This window comes from Vulpes lagopus, chromosome 7, assembly GCF_018345385.1.
Source record: "Vulpes lagopus strain Blue_001 chromosome 7, ASM1834538v1, whole genome shotgun sequence".
In the NCBI taxonomy this organism is placed as follows: Eukaryota; Metazoa; Chordata; class Mammalia; order Carnivora; family Canidae; genus Vulpes; species Vulpes lagopus.
In genome coordinates this window covers 130342235-130360861 of record NC_054830.1, presented here as the reverse complement: position 1 = coordinate 130360861, position 18627 = coordinate 130342235, and the positions used below count along the sequence as shown (strand labels likewise).

Below are 18627 nucleotides of genomic sequence, written 5' to 3'. Positions count from 1 at the left end.
TTTTGCAAGTGGGAAAACCGGGGCTTGGAAAGAGCAAGCCAGAGAGTGGCATCATGGAGCACACAGTCAGGCTCAGGGGGCCCCAAGCACATCCTGGGAATGAACAACCCCTCTTATCTCAGCCTTCTCAGTCTTGTAGGGTCAGGGGACTGTGGCCTCTTGGCCCTCACCCTTGACCTCTGGAGGCACAGAAGTTAGCTGCCAGGTGTGGGGGGACTCTAGGACCGAACACCCTTGTGATTCTCCCTCTAAGAATGAAGGGAGAGCGACCTGGAGCAGGTTTCCCCAAAACTGCCCGGCTCTCAGACAGATGCATAGAGACCCCAGGCCCAGCCTCGCCTGGCCGGCTGTTCCCCATGTTCCTTCTTGGGCTCACCTCCGTCCTCCTGGGCACAGCTGCTAAGGAGAGTTCAGATGAGACTGGCACGACTGCCACATAGTCCCCATCCCCCACAAGGTGACCATGGCAGTTGTCTGCAGTAAGAAACTGTCAGCATGTGGAGGGATACCCCTGAGCTCACAGACCATCCCAACTTCATCCCTGGGTTGGCCATCCATGCTGGACCTGAGGACAGAGCAGTGACCAATGACAGGGCTGGGAAAAGGACAAGGCACTCAGCCTTAGGTCTCCCAGTGAGTAGCAGTAGCCATCATTTAAACACTGGGCACTGAGAGCAGGAAAGAATAAAGGACACAACGTGAGGCCAGCAGGGAGGTGGGCAAGGCTGGCAAGGATGTGGGGGATGCTGGATGTGGCAGGTGCACTGGGAGTTGAAGCCGGCCAGGAAGGTGGAGCCTGTTGGGATGGACTTCACCCTGGAGGCCAGGCCAAGGGCATGCACAGTTCCCAAGGGCCACAGGGACCCGGTGAATGTGTCTTCAGGTCATGACGCCCCTGTGGGCTGAGGGACCAATTGGAGGCCAGAAGGGAGGCTGCTGGGGAATAGAGAGGCAGGTAGTTCTGGGAGAGCAGGGGCCAGAGATGTGAGGACCGGGACCTGGGCAGGGACAGGCCCAGACTCGGCCAGACATGAGCTCCTGCACAGCTGCCAGCCCACTGCCTCCGTGAGTCCTGGGGCCTCAGTTTCCTCATTGCCAACTGGCCTCGGATTCTTCCCTTCCTCCTGGGCTGTGTGAGGATCAAAGGAAGCAACGACTGCAAGGCTATGGTTGGTGCCTCATATTCAGGACTTCCCACACCCCCGCCCCCTGCCACTTGCCCGTCACCCAGGATCCCGGTGTGCTGCTCTCACAGCCGGCTGCCTGTGGCTGACGCCAAGGTCCCCACCGCCCAAGGCTGCTGACAGCACAGAGAAGAGAAGGTGTGCACTCTGGCCTCTCCGACCTCTGCCCGGCGCCTGCCCCGACTGCTCTGTTGCACGCTGGGGGGCCAGGGCCGCTGGCCAGGGGAAGGAAGAAGCCAGTTCCTGGGCCAGGAACAGGAAGGCAGGGGGAGTGCAGCAGAGGCCAGGATGACAGCGCTTCCTGCTGCGGGAAAGGAAGGACAGTGGGGACAGACAACAGCCAGTCAGGAAGGATGCATCTTCTTTGGGGTTGCAGGTGGGGGCTGGGCAGCGTGGAACCTCTGGGCAAGGCAGTCATTGGGTCAAACCTGTCTTAGCTGCTGAGCATTCTAGGGTACACGTGGTCACCAGGGAGCTTGGTCTATAAAAATGGAAACATAGGGTCTAATCTAGTTCCACATAAAGGAAAACCTGAGGTTTAGCCAGCCAGTCAGCCATTCACCTATCCTTCTATCCACTCACCCATCCATGCATGCATCCATTCATCCATCCATTCATCCTTACATCCATCCATCCATCCACTCCTCCTTCTATCTATCCATCCACCTATCCATCTATCCATCTATACGTCTATCTGGCTACCCCCCTTCCATCCTTTCATCCATCTTTCCATCCATTCATCCACCCACCCACCTACCTGCCCATCCATCCATCTGCCTGTCCATCTATTCTTCTTCTTGCCTTCCTTCCATCTTTTCATCCATATATCCATCCATCCATCCACCCACCCTTCTATTCCTCTACCTGTCCATCTAATGATACAGCTAGCCATCTTTCCATCCACTCACTCATTCATTCATCCATCTATCCATCCACTCATCCACTTTTTCATTCAACAAGTATTTATAGAGTCTTAGTTCTGTGCCAGGTACTGTGCTAAACATGCGGTGGGGTTAAAAAAAAGAGAGAGAGAGAGAGGAGAAGCACATCCTATGAATGATCCTGCTGTGAATGATCCTGCTGATCATTCAGGGCCTGGTGGAAGTGAGTGAAGACAGGGGCACTGAGACATCCCATCTCCCATATGGGGAGATGGGAGCTATCAAGGAGAAGCCTTGGGAGGGGTGAAGAGGGTGTGGGTCTGATGTTCAGCATCAGAAATGTGGGACCCAGGATGTCTGGAGGGTGTCCAAGTGCAACAGCGACTGAGTACTTCAGGCTGGAGGTGAGAGGACAGGCCGTAGAGACTCTGGAGGTATCTAGACACTTAGGGGAGAGATCTACAGAAAAGAGACTGAGGTGCTGGGCAGAGGGAAAGGAGGAAGACAAGGCGACAGTGAGCTCACAGAAGGTAGCAGAGGAGGTGGTAGCCCTATTCCCTGCCTGGAGTGCCCACTGGTTCTGCAGCATGGAGATCATGGGATGCCTTGACTCCATAAAGCATCTGCACCCCAGAGGGAGGATGAGCAAATATGAGAGGAGGGGACAGCAATGAAGGAGAATAGGAAAGGGGGCAGGGCTGGAAGGGAATAGAGGATCAAGGAATTTGGGAGGGTAAGGGTTAGGTATTTATAGGATGGGAGATGGAAGGCTTGGCTTTGGTGAGTGTCAGAAGGTTTCCAGGGCCCAGGCAGGGTGTGTGGAGTTTGGATGTGGGAAGATGTCCATCTAATGGCTTTATTTCATTAATGCTGAGAGTGAGGGAGGAGAGAACACACTGTGCTTCAGTCCAAGGGCCCATTTAGGATCTGCCTATAGGACAAGAAAGGAGGGGTGGGGTAGCAGCATAGGGCTCTGGCTTTGCACTGCATGCTGAGCCACTGAGGGCCATGGTGGTGCCGCAGGGTTGGAATGGAAGGTGAGAAACAAGGAAACAATCTGATTGGTGGACCAAGGGCCATAATGTGCCAGGACAAGGATGAGGCCAGGAGAGGGTATCTATGGAGAGGAGTCCCTGGACTGGGAATTTTGATGAGGCTGAAGGACTTAGCGGCGGTAGGACAAGGGCACCTAACAAGAGGCAGAGGAGATGGGGAGAGCAGCGCAGGAAGGCAGGAACTTGGTGATGGTGTAGCTTCTGGTAAGGACCAGGTCCAGGGTGTGCCCAGGAAGTGAGTGGCTGAGAGGAGGAGGGAGGACAGTGGAGATGAGGACCACAAAGGCCAGCATGCTGGTGAGTCATCTGTGTGGATGTTGAAATCATGGGGAACAGGATGGCCTGAGTTGGGGTGATGGGAGCTGGAGAGGCAGGAACAGAGAATGAGGGGAAGTAACAGGACTGCAGCTGCTGACAGCCTTAGTGGGGAGCAGGTGGTACCATTAGAGAAAGGAGATGACCGCAAGGAGCTTCCACTGCCAGGCATGTGCCGGGGAGAGCTCTACTACCTCTGGGGCAGGAGTCCTTAAGAAAGTGAGGTTTCAATTAAGCAGAAGGGATGGAGGAGGACAGTCAGGTCTACAGCAAAGTCTGCTGATCATTCAGGGCCTGGTGGAAGTGAGTGAAGACAGGGGCACTGAGACAAGAAAAGAGAGACTTGCACAGGTGGATAAAGGGTTGCCAAGGTCGATGGATGGTCTCTCTGTTTAGTATAGTGATATGGACGCTTCCTTTGGTAATATGATAGCCTCTGGGAAGGGAGATCCTACAGGCCCCATTCCCTATCCATCAGCCCACTCTAGCATCCACCCTTCCATCCACAATCCACCCATCCATCCATTCCTATCCACCCACAGTCCAACCTTTCAGACCCTATCAACCCATCCACCTACCACCCTTTCATTTACCCATCCACTATCCACCCATCCACCATTGATTCATCATTCCATCCATCCACTGTCCATCTACCCACCATCAATCTACCCACCTATCCACCCACCCATTTATTCATCTGATCATCCATCACCCATTCTACCATTATTGAATCTCTCTTCCATCTTTGGTGTGTATCTTCTCTGTACTGAATTTAGGAATGTGAAGAAAATATAGCCTCTCCCCAATGTGAGCAGAAAACCATAATTCAGTCTGAGAAGTGTTCTAACAGTAGGGACCAGGGAGCCAAAGCTGCTTGAGTAACACTGATTGCCCCACCAGGGGAAGAGATGTATGAACTGGGCCCAGCGCGGGGGGGGGGGGGGGGGGGGGGGGCTCCCATTAGGAAAGGAAATACAAATGTCCAGGGATAAAAGACAGGTGAAGACAAGACTTCAAGATATGAAAAGTCTGGCACTTTGAGACAAAGGTGAGAGCCCTGTACCTCTCAGAAATGTGTCCGGAGATGAAGCTGGAGAGAAGGGCAGTGGGCAGAGTCCTGGCATCCCCCTACTTTATCCGGAAGCAAAAGGGAGCTGCCCAAGGAAGTGGGGCTGACATCTGCCACAGCTGCATGGCCAGGGGTGCCAGGTGTGTGCCTTGGATGTGTACCCCAGGGGACCATGGGCCTCCCTGGGTGTCCCAGGGCAATGCTGTAGGCCTCACCATGGGCATGCACAGGCCTGGGGCAGGTGGGTGCTGGCAGCCATGCCTCTCCTCTGGTGCCCACACACCAGCCTCAGGCCTGACCCCCAACTGGTCCACTGGGAGGGCCCATTCTCTCATCCCCTGAAGGTCCAGACCCAAGCCCACTGTCCCGCCTCTTCTATAGCTCAGAGGCCAGTTGTCTGCTTGCTGTGGCTTTATTCACCTTCCACTCCCTGGAAAATCCTATTTTTCCTTCAACACCCAGGCCCTAACTCCTAGAGGGGAGCTTTCCCTTTGCAGGGCACCCCCTTCCCAGTAGCCTTGCCCGGAGGTGTGCAGTGGAGGCTGGTGTACATGGAGGGTTAACACTCACCCTAGGGAGGATGAATCTGGTGGCAGAGCCCCCTGGCCTGACTGCCAGGAGGGGGTGCACTGGGTTCAGGCTGGGTCACAGTGGCCAGGTGAGTGGCCTTCTGAGGCTGGTGGTGCAGCCCAGTAAGAGGGCCTTGTTTTCCCTGTCTGTACAATGAGACTAGATGTTCAGTGAAGACCTTCTCCTTCTGACCTGCTGTCGTGGGGTGCCTAGAAAGTTTTGGCCAGCAGGAGGCATGGAAGGGAGGGGCGAGCCAGGCCCTGGCCAGTGGCCATCCTGTCCATGTGATCTGAAATGAGATCTTGGTGTACACAGCATGCCGTCCTGGTACTGCCTCCTAGGGCAGGTCAGGGTCAGGGTGGTGTAAAGCCAACTAGGTGGAGGGTCCCTGGGATCCACGTTCCACAGTTAGCTGTCAGGGTGGGACAATGGTGCATCAGGGAGCTGGGCCAGAGAGGACAAAGGAGCTGGATCTGTAGGACTGGAGAGGATGGCAGGCTGGGGCCAGTAGTAGTCAGTGCCCCCCAGGAGGACAGGGACACAGGGGGAGGGACAGGACACAGCCCTGGGCCTCCAGCCACACAGTCCTCTCTTCCTGTTGTCTCAGGATGGTCCTGGCAGGATGCATCTGCCAGAGTTCCATGTCCAGACCTCCCCCAAGGCTTGCTCCTACCCCTACCGGGATCTCACGCACGCACACACACACACACATACACACACACAAGCCCATGGGCACGCACACACTGACATGCCAAAGACATGCATACACATCCACTCCATAAACACACATATCCACACCCACAAGTACAGACACATACATACACACACGCACACGTGCGCACGGACCCTCACCTATCAACATGCACACAGGCGGGCACACACTGCCCTGCCAGGAGGAGGATGGTGGGCAAGAAACTACATGGGCAGCAGGGCAGCGGGAGGGTTTTCAACCAGGCGGACCAGTTAATTGTGCGTTTGGGGCCAAGCCCTGGGAGGGGCTTGGAGGAGTGGGAGGAATGAAGGAACAAGGCCAGGGATTAGGGGGGAGCTAGGGTAGCCGGAGGGGGCTGCAAGGGTGAACAGAAGCATATGGAGCCAGGGACATGAGGTAAAGTCCACAGGACCTGGGAAAGAGTGAGGTCATAGGCAGAATTTTGGGGGAAGGCCGAGGCCCTTGGTTCTGGGCATCTGGGGAGGGTCTGCACTGTAACACCAGTACAAGCAGTGGCTGTGCATCTGAGGTTCAGGAAGGAGGGGCCTCAGGCAGACATGTGAGGGTCACAATGCCAAGGTGACACATTCCAGGTCTCCCCCAGTGTAGGATCAGGCCTGCAGTCTCCCCAGTCGACTTCATGCTGACAGCTCAGCTTATGTGGGGCCAGAGATTGGGGTTGGGTTAGGTCAGGGCTCACTGGGGTCTGGGACCTGTCTGCTGCCAGGGCCAGGAGCTGGGGCAGTCTCTGCCCCAGGAAAAAGTATACTCTTAGTACTGGATTGATGTCACCATGTGAACTCACGACCCAGCACCATACTAACCCTGTCTTCCACCCCAGGCCTGGCAAGGGGCTATTCCATGACCCCCCCAACTCTAAACATCACGGAGGAGACACACATCATTGACTCCGGTGACAGCCTATCCATCTCCTGCAGGTACTCAGACCTCAGCCAGAGAAACAGGGGCCTGGGTCCCCACCCCACCCCAGGCTAAGGGGACCAGAGAAGGCCAAAGCAGGAGGTAGTAGAGGAGAGCCCAGAAGGAAGTCCCTCCCCGAGGCAAAGGGACCTCAATGCTTAGTGGGGCTCCCTGGTCACCTGGGGGTGGGCACCCGAAGGCATGGACCATCCTTGGCCCTGCAGACACCTTGCAGCCACTCCCACCTTGCCCACACTCGTACCTGGGACACTTCTTGCCTACCTCCCAGGTCACCCTGCATGGACCCCAGATCCCCTACACCCACCCCAGCCACCCTCCACTGGCACCAGGCCCACCCACCCAGACTGTGGCCCCGTTACAGTCCCTGTAGCCCCAGGGATGATCAGCAGGCTTCTCTTCAGGCCAGCCTACCTCATGCAGGCCTAGGAGCCAGTGAGCCCCAAAATTGGGCTGATCTGATCTCTGGATGAGACGGGCTGCAGGCAAGACATGGCCCCAGGAAGGGTCCCAGGGACTGTGCCCTGGGACCACAGCTGGGGCCTCTGTTATGCTCTCATGTCCTCTGCCAGGGGGCAGCACCCCCTTGAGTGGTCCTGGCCAGGGGCTCAGGAGACGCCAGCCACCAGGGAGAAGGATGGCGAGGACATGGGAGTTGTGCAAGACTGCGAGGGCACGGACACCAGACCCTACTGCAAGGTGCTGCTGCTGCCCGAGGCACACGCCAACAACACAGGCAGCTACCGCTGCTACTACAAGTACATCAAGGCCCGCATCGAGGGCACCACAGCCGCCAGCACCTACGTGTTTGTGAGAGGTGAGGGGACCCAGGCTGCCTGGCCCCGCAGCTGCCCAGGAGACATGGGCCAGGGGCTTGGATCCTGGAGCGGTAATCTGCACCTGTACCCCCCAGCCCCATCCTGCAGACCCTGGAGGGAAGGGATGCCCCACTGCCCCTCACCTGAGTGGAGGACCCCCGAGCCCCGCCTTCCCCTCTCACAACCTGCTCACTCTCCCCAGACTTGGAGCAGCCATTCATCAACAAGCCAGACACGCTCCTGGTCAATAGGAAGGATTCCATGTGGGTGCCCTGCCTGGTGTCTATCCCCGGCCTCAACATCACGCTGAGATCGGTACAGCCCTTATCCCCAGTCCCAGCCCAGGATCCAGCCATCCTGTCCCATCCCGGGGAAAGGTGCCCACTGGTCTGGCTGGGAGAAAGAGTACTGACGGCCACCGTGTCCCTGCAGCAAAACTTAGCACTGCAGCCTGATGGGCAGGAGCTGGTGTGGGACGACCGCCGGGGCATGCGGGTGCCCACGCCACTGCTGCGCGATGCACTGTACCTGCAGTGCGAGACCACCTGGGGTGGCCAGGCCTTCCTCTCCAATCCCTTCCTCGTGCATATCACAGGTAGGGGCCGCCCGCACTGCAGGGCCCTCCCCCAGTGACCACTGCCCACGTCCCAGGAGAACTGCAGGAGGAGGACGGGGGATCCCCCAAATCCCAGTGGTGGGGCCACAGGTGCCACCACTGATCTTGGTGGGCGCCCTGCTCATGCCATCCCATGAGGAGCATGGGGGTCACTGTACATGTATCACCAGGCAATGAGCTCTATGACATCCAGCTGTTCCCCAAGAAGTCGCTGGAGCTGCTGGTCGGGGAGAAGCTGGTCCTGAACTGCACAGTGTGGGCCGAATTCAACTCGGGTGTCACCTTCGACTGGGACTACCCAGGGAAGCAGGTGAAGCCGACGGCCCCACCACGGGCCATACTGGAACCATCCCCCAGAGTCCTTGTCACTGCCTACACCTGCCCTATGCCTGCACTGTCCCCAGGGGTCCCCATCACTGGCCACGCCCTCCTAGCCTCTGAATGGAAGAGGTGTGGACCCAGTCCTGCCTCAGTAGCCCCTGTCTGATGAAAGGGGCTACCCCAAGGAAAATTCTAGGTCTGGGCCCAAGGCTTCCAGGCCCACTTCTGGGCTGGGGTATGTGCCCTGGGCATTCAGTTCTGCCAGAGGCCACCTGCTCTGACCCTGGGCTTCCCCTGGCTGTGGGTAGGCAGAGCGGGGTAAGTGGGTGCCAGAGCGGCGCTCCCAGCAGACTCACACAGAGCTGTCCAGCATCCTGACCATCTACAACGTCAGTCAGAATGACCTGGGCCCCTATGTGTGTGAGGCCAACAATGGCATCCAGCGATTCCGGGAGAGCACCGAGGTCATCGTGCATGGTATGGCTTGCGGCTGGCTCAGGTGTCAGTCATCAGGCCTGGGGCCCCGGGGTACTTCTGCAGTGGGGGCAGGGGGCAGAGGTCAGGGTGCACCTGAGCAGTGTGGAGTCTAGCCAGAGGGAAGGGAGGGCAATGAGTAGACCCCAGGAGGGCCCGATCTGCAGGCGTCTGGCCCCTGGGGGTGCTGGATCGTGGCTGAGAGCCCCTGAGCAGTGGTGGGTCAGTGCCTTCAGGCCCCGACTTTACACTGATGCCTCCCATCTGACAGAAAAACCCTTCATCAGCGTCGAATGGCTCAAGGGTCCTGTCCTGGAGGCCACGGCAGGAGATGAGCTGGTGAAGCTGCCTGTGAAGCTAGCGGCATACCCTCTACCGGAGTTCCAATGGTACCAGCCCTGGTCCCCTGCCTCTCGCTACCCACCAGGTCCAGCAGGAGAACAGACCACCGGGCAAGAAGTGCAGCATCCCCTTCCCATTAGGGTCTTTGCCCTGAGACCCTGACAGGGACTTGCCTCTGAAGACACTCTAAGGAGTGTGCACCTAATACAATAATTAAGCCAGAGGGAAAGTTATCTTGCTACGAAACTGTGCAAGCTTGCACCTACGGGGCTGCTCTATGTGTGGGTGCAGTGGGCACAGTGCAGAGCTTTAGCTTACTGGTTCCTGCACCTGCTCAGTTTATTGGAGGGCCCTGCCAGTGGGAGGGTGTTACGGAGCTCTGGCCTGCCCAGCAGCAATAGCTTTGGGTTTCCCAGGCCTCCCTGGACAGATTTGTCTCCCCGAGGACCCTCCTACCAGAAGCTGAGATGCCACAAGGGTTCCACAAACTGTTGTAGAGAAAGGCTCTGGGCCAGGCCGGAGCTGTGTGGCAGTAATCAAGAGTTTCCAGGAGGCCCTCAGGCTCCATTGCCCCAGCTCTGGTCTGTGAACAGAGAGTAAGACCTCTCCTATGGGATGTATCAAAGGTCAGTGAGGGAGTGAGGGAGTCCCTTAGGGATGGTCCACCCTTGCTAGGTGCTCCCAGAGAGCTCCCTAAGAGCTCAAGTTGGCATAGACCCTTGGGTCATCTGAACAGTCCGTGTGGCCCAATGCTGGAAGGTCACACTCTAGCCTGATCCCCCCATGGTACAGACAGGAAACAGAGGTGGGGGAGGGGACAGGGCATTCCTACCTGAGTACTGAGTCCCCTGGGAGGGCTCTGCTTCATCCTTTCCCCGATGGCCAAAGGAGCCCTGCCCTTCCCAGCCTGGGGCACCTCCCTCCAGGCAGGATAACCTTTTCTGAAAGCCTGGGGCTGAGCAAGCAGAGGCCCCAGACATTGTCAGCTGGGATCTCACTGTGCTGGCCGTGGGCTTACAGCAGGCTTATCCTGGGCCTGGTATAACCCTACATCTGAGGCCACAGTCTTTGGGCTCCATTGCAGGGGTACCTAATATAGGACCAGCATTTGGGGGGCAGGGCACAGCCTGGAGCCTCCTTCATATGTCAGCCTCCTAGAGACACCTGGAGCTCTGCCCTCTGCCCCCGAAGGCCAGCAGGACTGCTCCTGCTCTGAGAGGGAAGCCCAGCTCTTCTTCATTCAGGGTCTGGCCCAGGCGGCTGGCTGCTTCTCACCATTCTCACTACATCTGGTTTTTCTTCTCTCGCTTGACCAACATCTGCCTCCAAGAAGCACTGAGCTGGGCCCACTGTCCACTGAAACACCTGCCCCGGGACCCTGTAGCACACAGGGGTCCACTCTACTAGGTTGTCAGGCGATGATTATGAGTACGTGAATGGATGGAAATCTAGTGGACAGATAGGCAGGCTGGTCCTCCACTCCCGAAGCACTCTTTGTGTCTGGGGCAGTGCTGACACGAAATGCCATAACTCCGTTCAACCTCGCAACCCCTGCAAGAAAGTGCATTTTTTCCCCAGTTTTCAGATGAGGACACTAGGTGCCCAGGCCCATGAGAGGGTTTTCCCCTGATCATAGATACAGCAGGTGGCAGACGGGATTTTGCACCAGAGCCTGGCAGACCACATGGCCTCGGGTCTGTTCTGCCCCGCCCTGCTATGTGACCCCAGATGAGTCATGTCCCCCGCTTTCTGACCCTTCACTGTTGCTCTCTGACCAAGGATGTGCCTCGGCCACAGCTCTGTGGCTGAATACCAGGTCAAGGCACCTGCCTGAGGGAGGACCATTTCCAGGGAAAGCATGGGTTGCAGAGTGGCCACCCTGCAAGTACTCCCAGCTCAGGCCTGGGGAAGAGCCACCCTGTGGGGTGTGAGGCATCTGCTTACTTGCATATGCATTTATTTGCATATGAATATGCACTGAATGCCTGCTTCTACCGCTCTATATGTGAGGGACATAGCAGTCCAGGGAGGACGGTGTCCACATGGCTTAGTGGGGGAGATGGATGGTCAATAGACACATGTGTGAAAACCAGTATGCTCATGAGCAAGCAGGTACAAACAGAGCAGAGGGCAGGAGCTGGTTCATAGGGCGGTAGGATGAATGGGTATTTATAAATGGGAGAGAGGGAGCCATACAGGTGTGTAGAGCATTGAGCATCCAAGCAAGGAGGGGACAGCGAGTGCCAAGGCCCCAAGTGGGAGTGTGGGGATGACCAAAAGTTCCTGTATCTGAAAAGCTCCAAAAGGGCAGAGCTGGGGGTCAGAAAGTGGTGATGGTCTGGGCAGTGCTTCTAGGGGACTATACCTCCGATCCTTCCCAGCACACACCACTGAAGCCTGTGAGAAATGGGGCACTCTGGGCACTGTAGTTGCCTCTGGGCCCGCAGATGTGAGACCTACCATCCCCATAGCCCTGAGGCCACCTGCTCTCCATCCCAAGTCACTGTCCCAGCCCGAGCCCCTGACACCCTTCCCTGAAGCCTTCTGGTCAGGTCTAGGAGGGTCCTTCTGCTCTAGCCAGGCCCATTAGGACTCTGGCACCAGCCTCCTCCCGCCTCCCCAGACAGTGTACGCTGTTGGTGGAGCCTGGGTGTGGCGGGGCTGGAGCGGGATCCATGCAGTCCCCTGAACTCCCTTCCTGGGCCAGGTACAAGGACAAGAAGTCAGTGTCTGGGCGCCACAGTCCACATGCCCTGGTGCTCAAGGAGGTGACGGAGGCCAGCGCGGGCATCTACACCCTCGCCCTGTGGAACTCTGCGGCCAGCCTGCAGCGCAACATCAGCCTGGAGCTGGTGGTGAATGGTATGGGGGCAGAGTAGGAGGGAGGACAGTGCGTGGCAGGTGTGCCGGCAGGGTCCTGCTGACCAGCCAACCGCCTGTGCCCCCAGTGCCCCCCCACATCCACGAGAAGGAGGCTTCCTCCCCCAGCACCTACTCCCGCCACAGTCGCCAGGCCCTCACCTGCACTGCCTACGGGGTGCCCCCCCCTCTCAGTGTCCAGTGGCACTGGCGGCCATGGACACCCTGCAAGACCTTCACCAAGCGCAGCCTGTGAGTGTGGCTCTGGCCTGTCCTTCCTCACTTCCCAGCCCTGTCCCCAACCTTGGCTGTGAGCCCCTCCTTACCACTGCCTGCACCCATCCCCAGAGCCCTGCTCAGAGCCCTACCACAATTCAACTAGAGCCAATCCCTGACCTCACCTCTCCTAATTGAGGTCCACATGCCCCCAGTCAGGCTGGGCTGGACACAGGAATGGCGCAATCCCCACCCATCACCCTTGAAAGTAAAGCCCCCAGGACACAAAATTACATCATCCAGGAGGACCTAGGGATCTGGGCATCAAGTGGGTGGACCTGAGTTCATTAAAGAGCCTTGTGCTCAGCCTGGGGACATACCAACCATGCCCAGTTAGCTTTTTCTGAACCATGCCCAAGATGACCACTTACAGAAGAGGCAGCTGAGGGTAGGAGGAGGGATCTGATTTTCCCAAGGTCATGGCTGTAAGCAGCAGAGCTAGCCCGACTGCTGGGCCATGCTCCCCAGTGCCGCCAAGCTTGTGTGCCAACAGGACAGACTGGCCTAGGAGTATGCTCAGAGCAGTGACAACTCGGGACAAGCAAGAGATGAGAGGGGGCTGCCGAGCTAGCCAGTGGTCTGGAGGGCACTAAGGTGGAGGGTCACAGCCTGGGGAAGGATGATGCTGGGAACCCGAGGAGGAGACAGAGTGGCTGCACCGGGAGACGGGCTGTAGCCCCCACATAGTCAGTGGAGGAGGCTCTATAGGGGTGGCCTGCTACACCCAAGGCTCATAAGAGATTCTTCTAGACCACCAGACACTTCCAAATTTGTTTCCCTCTGATACCTTCCCCTTACCTCTACCTCTATGCTCTGGGTCAACTGACAGAACCGTGGAGTTGGGAGGACTCTTGGGTGGCTCAGCAGTTGGGGTCTGCCTTCAGCTCAGGGCATGATCCCAGAGTCCCAGGATCCAGTCCCACATCAGACTCCCCGCAGGGAGCCTGCTCTTCCCTCTGCCTGTGTCTTTGCCTCTCTGTGTCTCATGAATAAATAAAATCTTTTATTTAAAAAAAAAAAAAAAGAACCCTGGGGTTGGGGTCTTGCTGGCTTGCTGGAGGCAGGTAAAAGCCTCCCCTGGGGTCCCAGACCCATATTCCAACAAAAGACCAAAGGTGCTGGGGTCACATCCAGCCCAGGAAGGGGCTGCAGCTCTGGAAGGAGGAGAGAGATGGCTTCCTGGAACAGAAGTGGTGACTTTGCTACCCCTGGGAGATCCAGGTGGACTTTGCAGGAAGAGGCACATCTCAAGTAGGGGATGGTGGGTAGAGCAGGCTAGAGATGAACCACAGGGCCACAGGTATGTGCTACTCTGAGGGCAGCAACCCTTTGCCTACTGGGGACAAGATTGTTGCAGGGCCATGAGCGTAAAGGGTGGAAGACAGCGTTCCAGGCACAAAGCCCCAATCCCTGCCCTTGCCTCAGCCTGACAGCCAGCCTTACCCACCCATGTGAGTAGGTGACCCTGAGTATGACAGCAGCTGGACCCCCAACCCCTGAGGGGCATTCTCTGCCCACACCTGCCCTGCCCTGCCCCCTCCTTGCTCACAGCAGCCGGCGGCAGCAGAGAGACCACATGCCACAGTGCCAGGACTGGCGAGAGGTGACCACCCAGGATGCCGTGAACCCCATCGAGAGCCTGGACACCTGGACCGAGTTTGTGGAGGGGAAGAATAAGGTACACACCAGCCATGCCACTGACAGGGAAGGAGAAGGGAGGTGGGGAGGGCCATCTCCTGGCTTCCATCTCTACCAGGCCTGCAGAGTTAGAGTTGGTGGTCTTTCTGCAGTGTTTCTGGGCCTCAGCTACCCTTCCTATATGTGCATTGGAGGGGAGGGACCTCCAGCTGCTTCCCAGACAGGGAAGCTTTGATGGAAGGTGGCCTGGCCAGGCCCTGGGCCCAAGCTACCCACAGGCCCTAGGGCTAGGAAGGTCAGGCCCAGGGCCAGCTAGGTCCCCTCTGAAGGCAACCAAGCTGCTGGCCCAGCCTGGAGGCAATGCCTAGAAGAGGCCAGGGGGGGGAGGGGACAAACAAAGGCACCCACTTCCTACAGTCACTTCCTGTTTTCCTGCACACCTCCAGAGCCTCTTCCTGTTCCAGGCCTGGCCAGGAAGTGCCCAGCTTGGAAGGGGGGGGCGGGGGGAGGTTGTTTGGATGGTAGGCAGGGCCTACGGCCTTCTCTCCTCCCCCTGCCTCCAAGCTTCTTACTGCCCAGGCCAGAGGCCTTCTGGAGACCTGGGACCCATTCTCATTCCCTTCGCTGGCCACCATGCAAGGCCCTGAGAGAGGTGGTGTGAGCAGCCCCAGGACACATGTGGCACATCACAAGGATCTTACGCAGTGACCAGCCTTGCCCTGCCCTCTGAATCATAGCCCAGTGCTTGCTGGGTCTGTGCCCTGCTCAACATGGCCAGAGCCCCAGCCCATCCATGCCCAGAGGTCCCTCTTGCTCAGCCTAACATTGTCCTCGGACCTCAGCCACGGCCGATGCCAGCTGTTCATAGCTATGCCCTGGACTTGCCCAGAGAGCCACCTCTGCTGTGCAAGGGCTTCACCTTCCGCTCCCCACCTCACCCTTCCGGGTCCTGTCTCCGAGCTTTGGTCCTTCTCAGCTCTGGGCCTCTAGCATCCCTGATACTCAGCTGACCATGGCAGCCTCCCTGCAGGTAGGGAGGACGGTCAAGCTGGGAGGAACTTGGGCAGGACATGGATCCGTGTGCTTATGCTCTGCTTAGACGGTGAGCAAGCTGGTGATCCAGGACGCCAACGTGTCTGCCATGTACAAGTGTGTGGTCTTCAACAAAGTGGGCCAGGACGAGCGGCTCATCTACTTCTACGTGACCAGTGAGTGACCTGGGCAGGTCTGGGTGGAGGTCAGGAACAAGAGGAAGGCAAGAAGGCCTGAGAGAGGACAGTGAGGCCAGGTTGGGCCCATTGAGTTTCTGATGATGTGGGGTGTCCAGGAGAGATACTTAGGGCCCACTGGGCCCCTGGGTCTGAGCAGGCAGGCTAGATTTGGAGGTCATGACCCTATGGACTGGGGTGCTGATCCTCCAGGATGGAGTGGCACTCTCTGCCTCCAGCCCTGGAGGTGCCTCCCCACCGGTGCCCTTCCTCTCCCTATGGCTCCACCTCCCTCCCAGTCCCCTTCCAACAGAGCAGCTGGCTCCCAAGTACACTTCCTGGGGGAAAGGTCCATAGTTTCCTCCAATTTTCAGATGTGTTAGTGACCCCAGGAAAGCTAAGAAGCCCATTAAAGGGACAGTTGCTGGGCCCAGGAGTGTAAATGAGGCACCTGGAAGGGACATGGGGCCAGAGAGAACCCTGCAGGAGGGAGGAGGGGAGAGGAGCCCACAGAAGCCTGACAAGGAGTGTGGCCAGACAGACAAAAGGAAATCAGGAGCGAGGCATTGCCACAAGCTAATGAAACAACAAGATAATTTCAAGGAGAGGCCAGTGGTGGAGTGTGGTCAGCAGCAAGGCAGGACGCAACAGGACCGCACCAAGTGTGCTGACAAGAACCACACGGATGACCTGGGTGCCCGGGAGTGTAGGGGCAGCAGCCAGGTTGGGGCTCAGACGGTAGAGAGCTAGAAGAAGGTGAGGCAGGAGAAGTCAGTGGGGCTGACTGAGGGAGGGCCCCGTTGGTCAGTGCTGGGGAAAAGAGTACCCAGAAAGTACCCAGTCCAGACTTAGGTGATACAAGTCTTGGCTGAGGGCAGAGTGAGTTCAAAAGCAGTTGGAAAAGCGAGAGCAAGCACCAGCGTGGGCAGGTGGGTGAGCCAGCTCCCGGTGCCCGTCACAGAGGCTCCTCCTCGCTCCGCAGACATCCCCGATGGCTTCAGCATAGAATCCGAACCATCGGAGGAGCCCCTAGAGGGCCAAGAGGTGCGCCTGAGCTGCCGGGCAGACAACTACACCTATGAGCATCTGCGTTGGTACCGCCTCAACTTGTCCACGCTACACGATGCTCATGGGAACCCGCTGCTGCTCGACTGCAAAAACGTGCACCTCTTCGCTACGCCGCTGGCAGCCCACCTGGAGGAGGTGGCGCCAGGGGCACGCCACACCACGCTCAGCCTGACCATCCCCAGTGTGGCACCTGAGCACGAAGGCGACTACGTATGCGAGGTGCAGGACCGTCGCAGCCACGACAAGCACTGCCACAAGAAGTACCTGTCAGTGCAGGGTGAGGCGGGCCGCGCTGCAGGGGAGGGCTGGCGGAGTTCCGCGAGGAGCTTCCTCCCCCCCAGAACCTTGCCTTTCCGGGAGCCTGAATCTGCAGGAGGGTCCTCCTCCCCATCCCTGCGGTGGAGGTCCACAGCCCACAGGACCCTGTGCTCAAATCTGATCCTTCCTAGAGCTTGGCACAATCCGTCCCCACTCTCGGCTTCCAGCCCTGGAGGGCCCCTTCCCCGAACGCCCTCTTGTTTCCTGCAATCCCGCTTAGCTCCCCCTTGACCCCCACCCCCAGCCCTGGAAGCCCCGCGGCTCACGCAGAACTTGACCGACCTCCTGGTGAACGTGAGCGACTCCCTGGAGATGCGGTGCCCGGTGGCCGGGGCACACGTGCCCAGTATCTTGTGGTACAAAGACGAGAGGCTGCTGGAGGAAGAGTCCGGTAGAGTGGTGGACCCGGGGGCGAAGGGCGGGGTGCAGACGCATACCAGGTCAAGGCCCTAGACCTACCTGACCTCGAAGCCACACACCGTCCCCTACAGGAATCGACCTGGCAGACTCGAACCAGAAGCTCAGCATACAGCGCGTGCGTGAGGAGGACGCGGGCCGCTATCTGTGCAGCGTCTGCAATGCCAAGGGCTGCGTCAACTCCTCTGCCAGCGTGGCCGTGGAAGGTCCGGCCTCCCCTTAGCGCCCTTCCACCCACCTGCCACCTGCACTTGGTGCCTTCTCGTAACCACTTCCCTCAAGTCGTGCCCACTAGAAGGGGGGCTTCCTGCAGGGTTCACCCCGTTTCCCCCTAACACACACGCAGACTGGCCCCTTTTCTGCCCACACAGGCTCCGAGGATAAAGGCAGCATGGAGATCGTGATCCTTGTCGGCACTGGGGTCATCGCTGTCTTCTTCTGGGTCCTCCTTCTCCTCATCTTCTGTAACATGAGGAGGGTGAGTGCTCCTCCCCCAACTGAGCCTCTTCACTGCTCCTGTGGGGTCTCTCTAGGCCATTCACAGCCTGTAAGATAAGGAATGGGGTCCTCCACCATCCTGGCTCACCTGGAAGTCTCACCTCCCAGGAAGCCTCTCTGACCCCTCCATGCTGGGTTCCTACACAACCAGAGATTGTCAGTCTGTGTGTCCCCTCCTTGCCTGAGAGTCCCAAAGGAGATCCCACCCGTCCTGGGGAAAAGTTCACCCAAGATGGTGGAATGGCCAAATCAATTAGTTGTCCCCACCCCACCCAGCCAGCCCACGCAGATATCAAGACGGGCTACCTGTCCATCATCATGGACCCCGGGGAGGTGCCTCTGGAGGAGCAGTGTGAATACCTGTCCTATGATGCCAGCCAGTGGGAGTTCCCCCGGGAGCGGCTGCACCTTGGTGAGGGGATCACCCAGCACCCCTCACCCACCCATCCATCCTATCCTGCCCTTGTAGACTGCTTTCTTCTGAAGTGCTGAGATGCCTCCGTTCTCAGGCCAGAAAGTTATGCCTGGCCCCCACCTGGTCTGTCCTGCCATCTGGGCGGGCATCCCAAGAACTTGGCCAGGGCTCCAGTTCTCAGGCCCCCTAGGGTCACTTCCCACAGCTCTCAGCAGGGTGGACCCAACACACCTGCCGGGAGAGGATGCAGGCCTTCCTGTCCACTCCTCTCCTCCCTCTCTTCCCACTCCTGATCTCCCTGCTCTTCCTGTTTGGCAGAGAGGCTCCCAAGTTTCCTCCCCGTCCTGGCCTTCCTTCCTGGCCCTCCACAGGAGTTGCCCCTGCTGCCAGTCCCTCCCCACCCTTGCCCTCCTACAGCTCACCTGGACCCGGCTCCCTGCTCCCACAGGGAGAGTCCTAGGCCATGGAGCCTTCGGGAAGGTGGTGGAGGCCTCGGCTTTTGGAATTCACAAGGGCAGCAGCTGTGACACTGTGGCTGTGAAGATGCTGAAAGGTGCGGGGTCAGCGACTCTGAGTGGGCTGGTGGGGCCGTGGTTCAGGAGGGGAAACCGAGGCACAGAGCCAGAGTCTACCC

The 18627-nt window shown here is 58.2% G+C and overlaps 1 protein-coding gene across 1 annotated transcript in view; it reads left to right on the top strand.

Annotated features, from left to right (window-relative positions):
• The window catches only part of FLT4 (fms related receptor tyrosine kinase 4), a 39900-nt gene that overhangs the window by 6858 nt on the left and 14415 nt on the right, over window positions 1-18627 (top strand). The window contains exons 2-18 of the mRNA XM_041762211.1: window positions 6628-6724; window positions 7298-7542; window positions 7746-7858; window positions 7976-8138; window positions 8330-8469; window positions 8789-8957; window positions 9226-9343; window positions 12004-12158; window positions 12245-12407; window positions 13983-14109; window positions 15169-15277; window positions 16260-16622; window positions 16908-17054; window positions 17155-17286; window positions 17452-17558; window positions 17855-17990; window positions 18442-18546. Of these exons, the coding sequence (XP_041618145.1) occupies window positions 6628-6724; window positions 7298-7542; window positions 7746-7858; window positions 7976-8138; window positions 8330-8469; window positions 8789-8957; window positions 9226-9343; window positions 12004-12158; window positions 12245-12407; window positions 13983-14109; window positions 15169-15277; window positions 16260-16622; window positions 16908-17054; window positions 17155-17286; window positions 17452-17558; window positions 17855-17990; window positions 18442-18546 (2589 nt within the window). The remainder of the gene's footprint in view (window positions 1-6627; window positions 6725-7297; window positions 7543-7745; window positions 7859-7975; window positions 8139-8329; window positions 8470-8788; window positions 8958-9225; window positions 9344-12003; window positions 12159-12244; window positions 12408-13982; window positions 14110-15168; window positions 15278-16259; window positions 16623-16907; window positions 17055-17154; window positions 17287-17451; window positions 17559-17854; window positions 17991-18441; window positions 18547-18627) is intronic.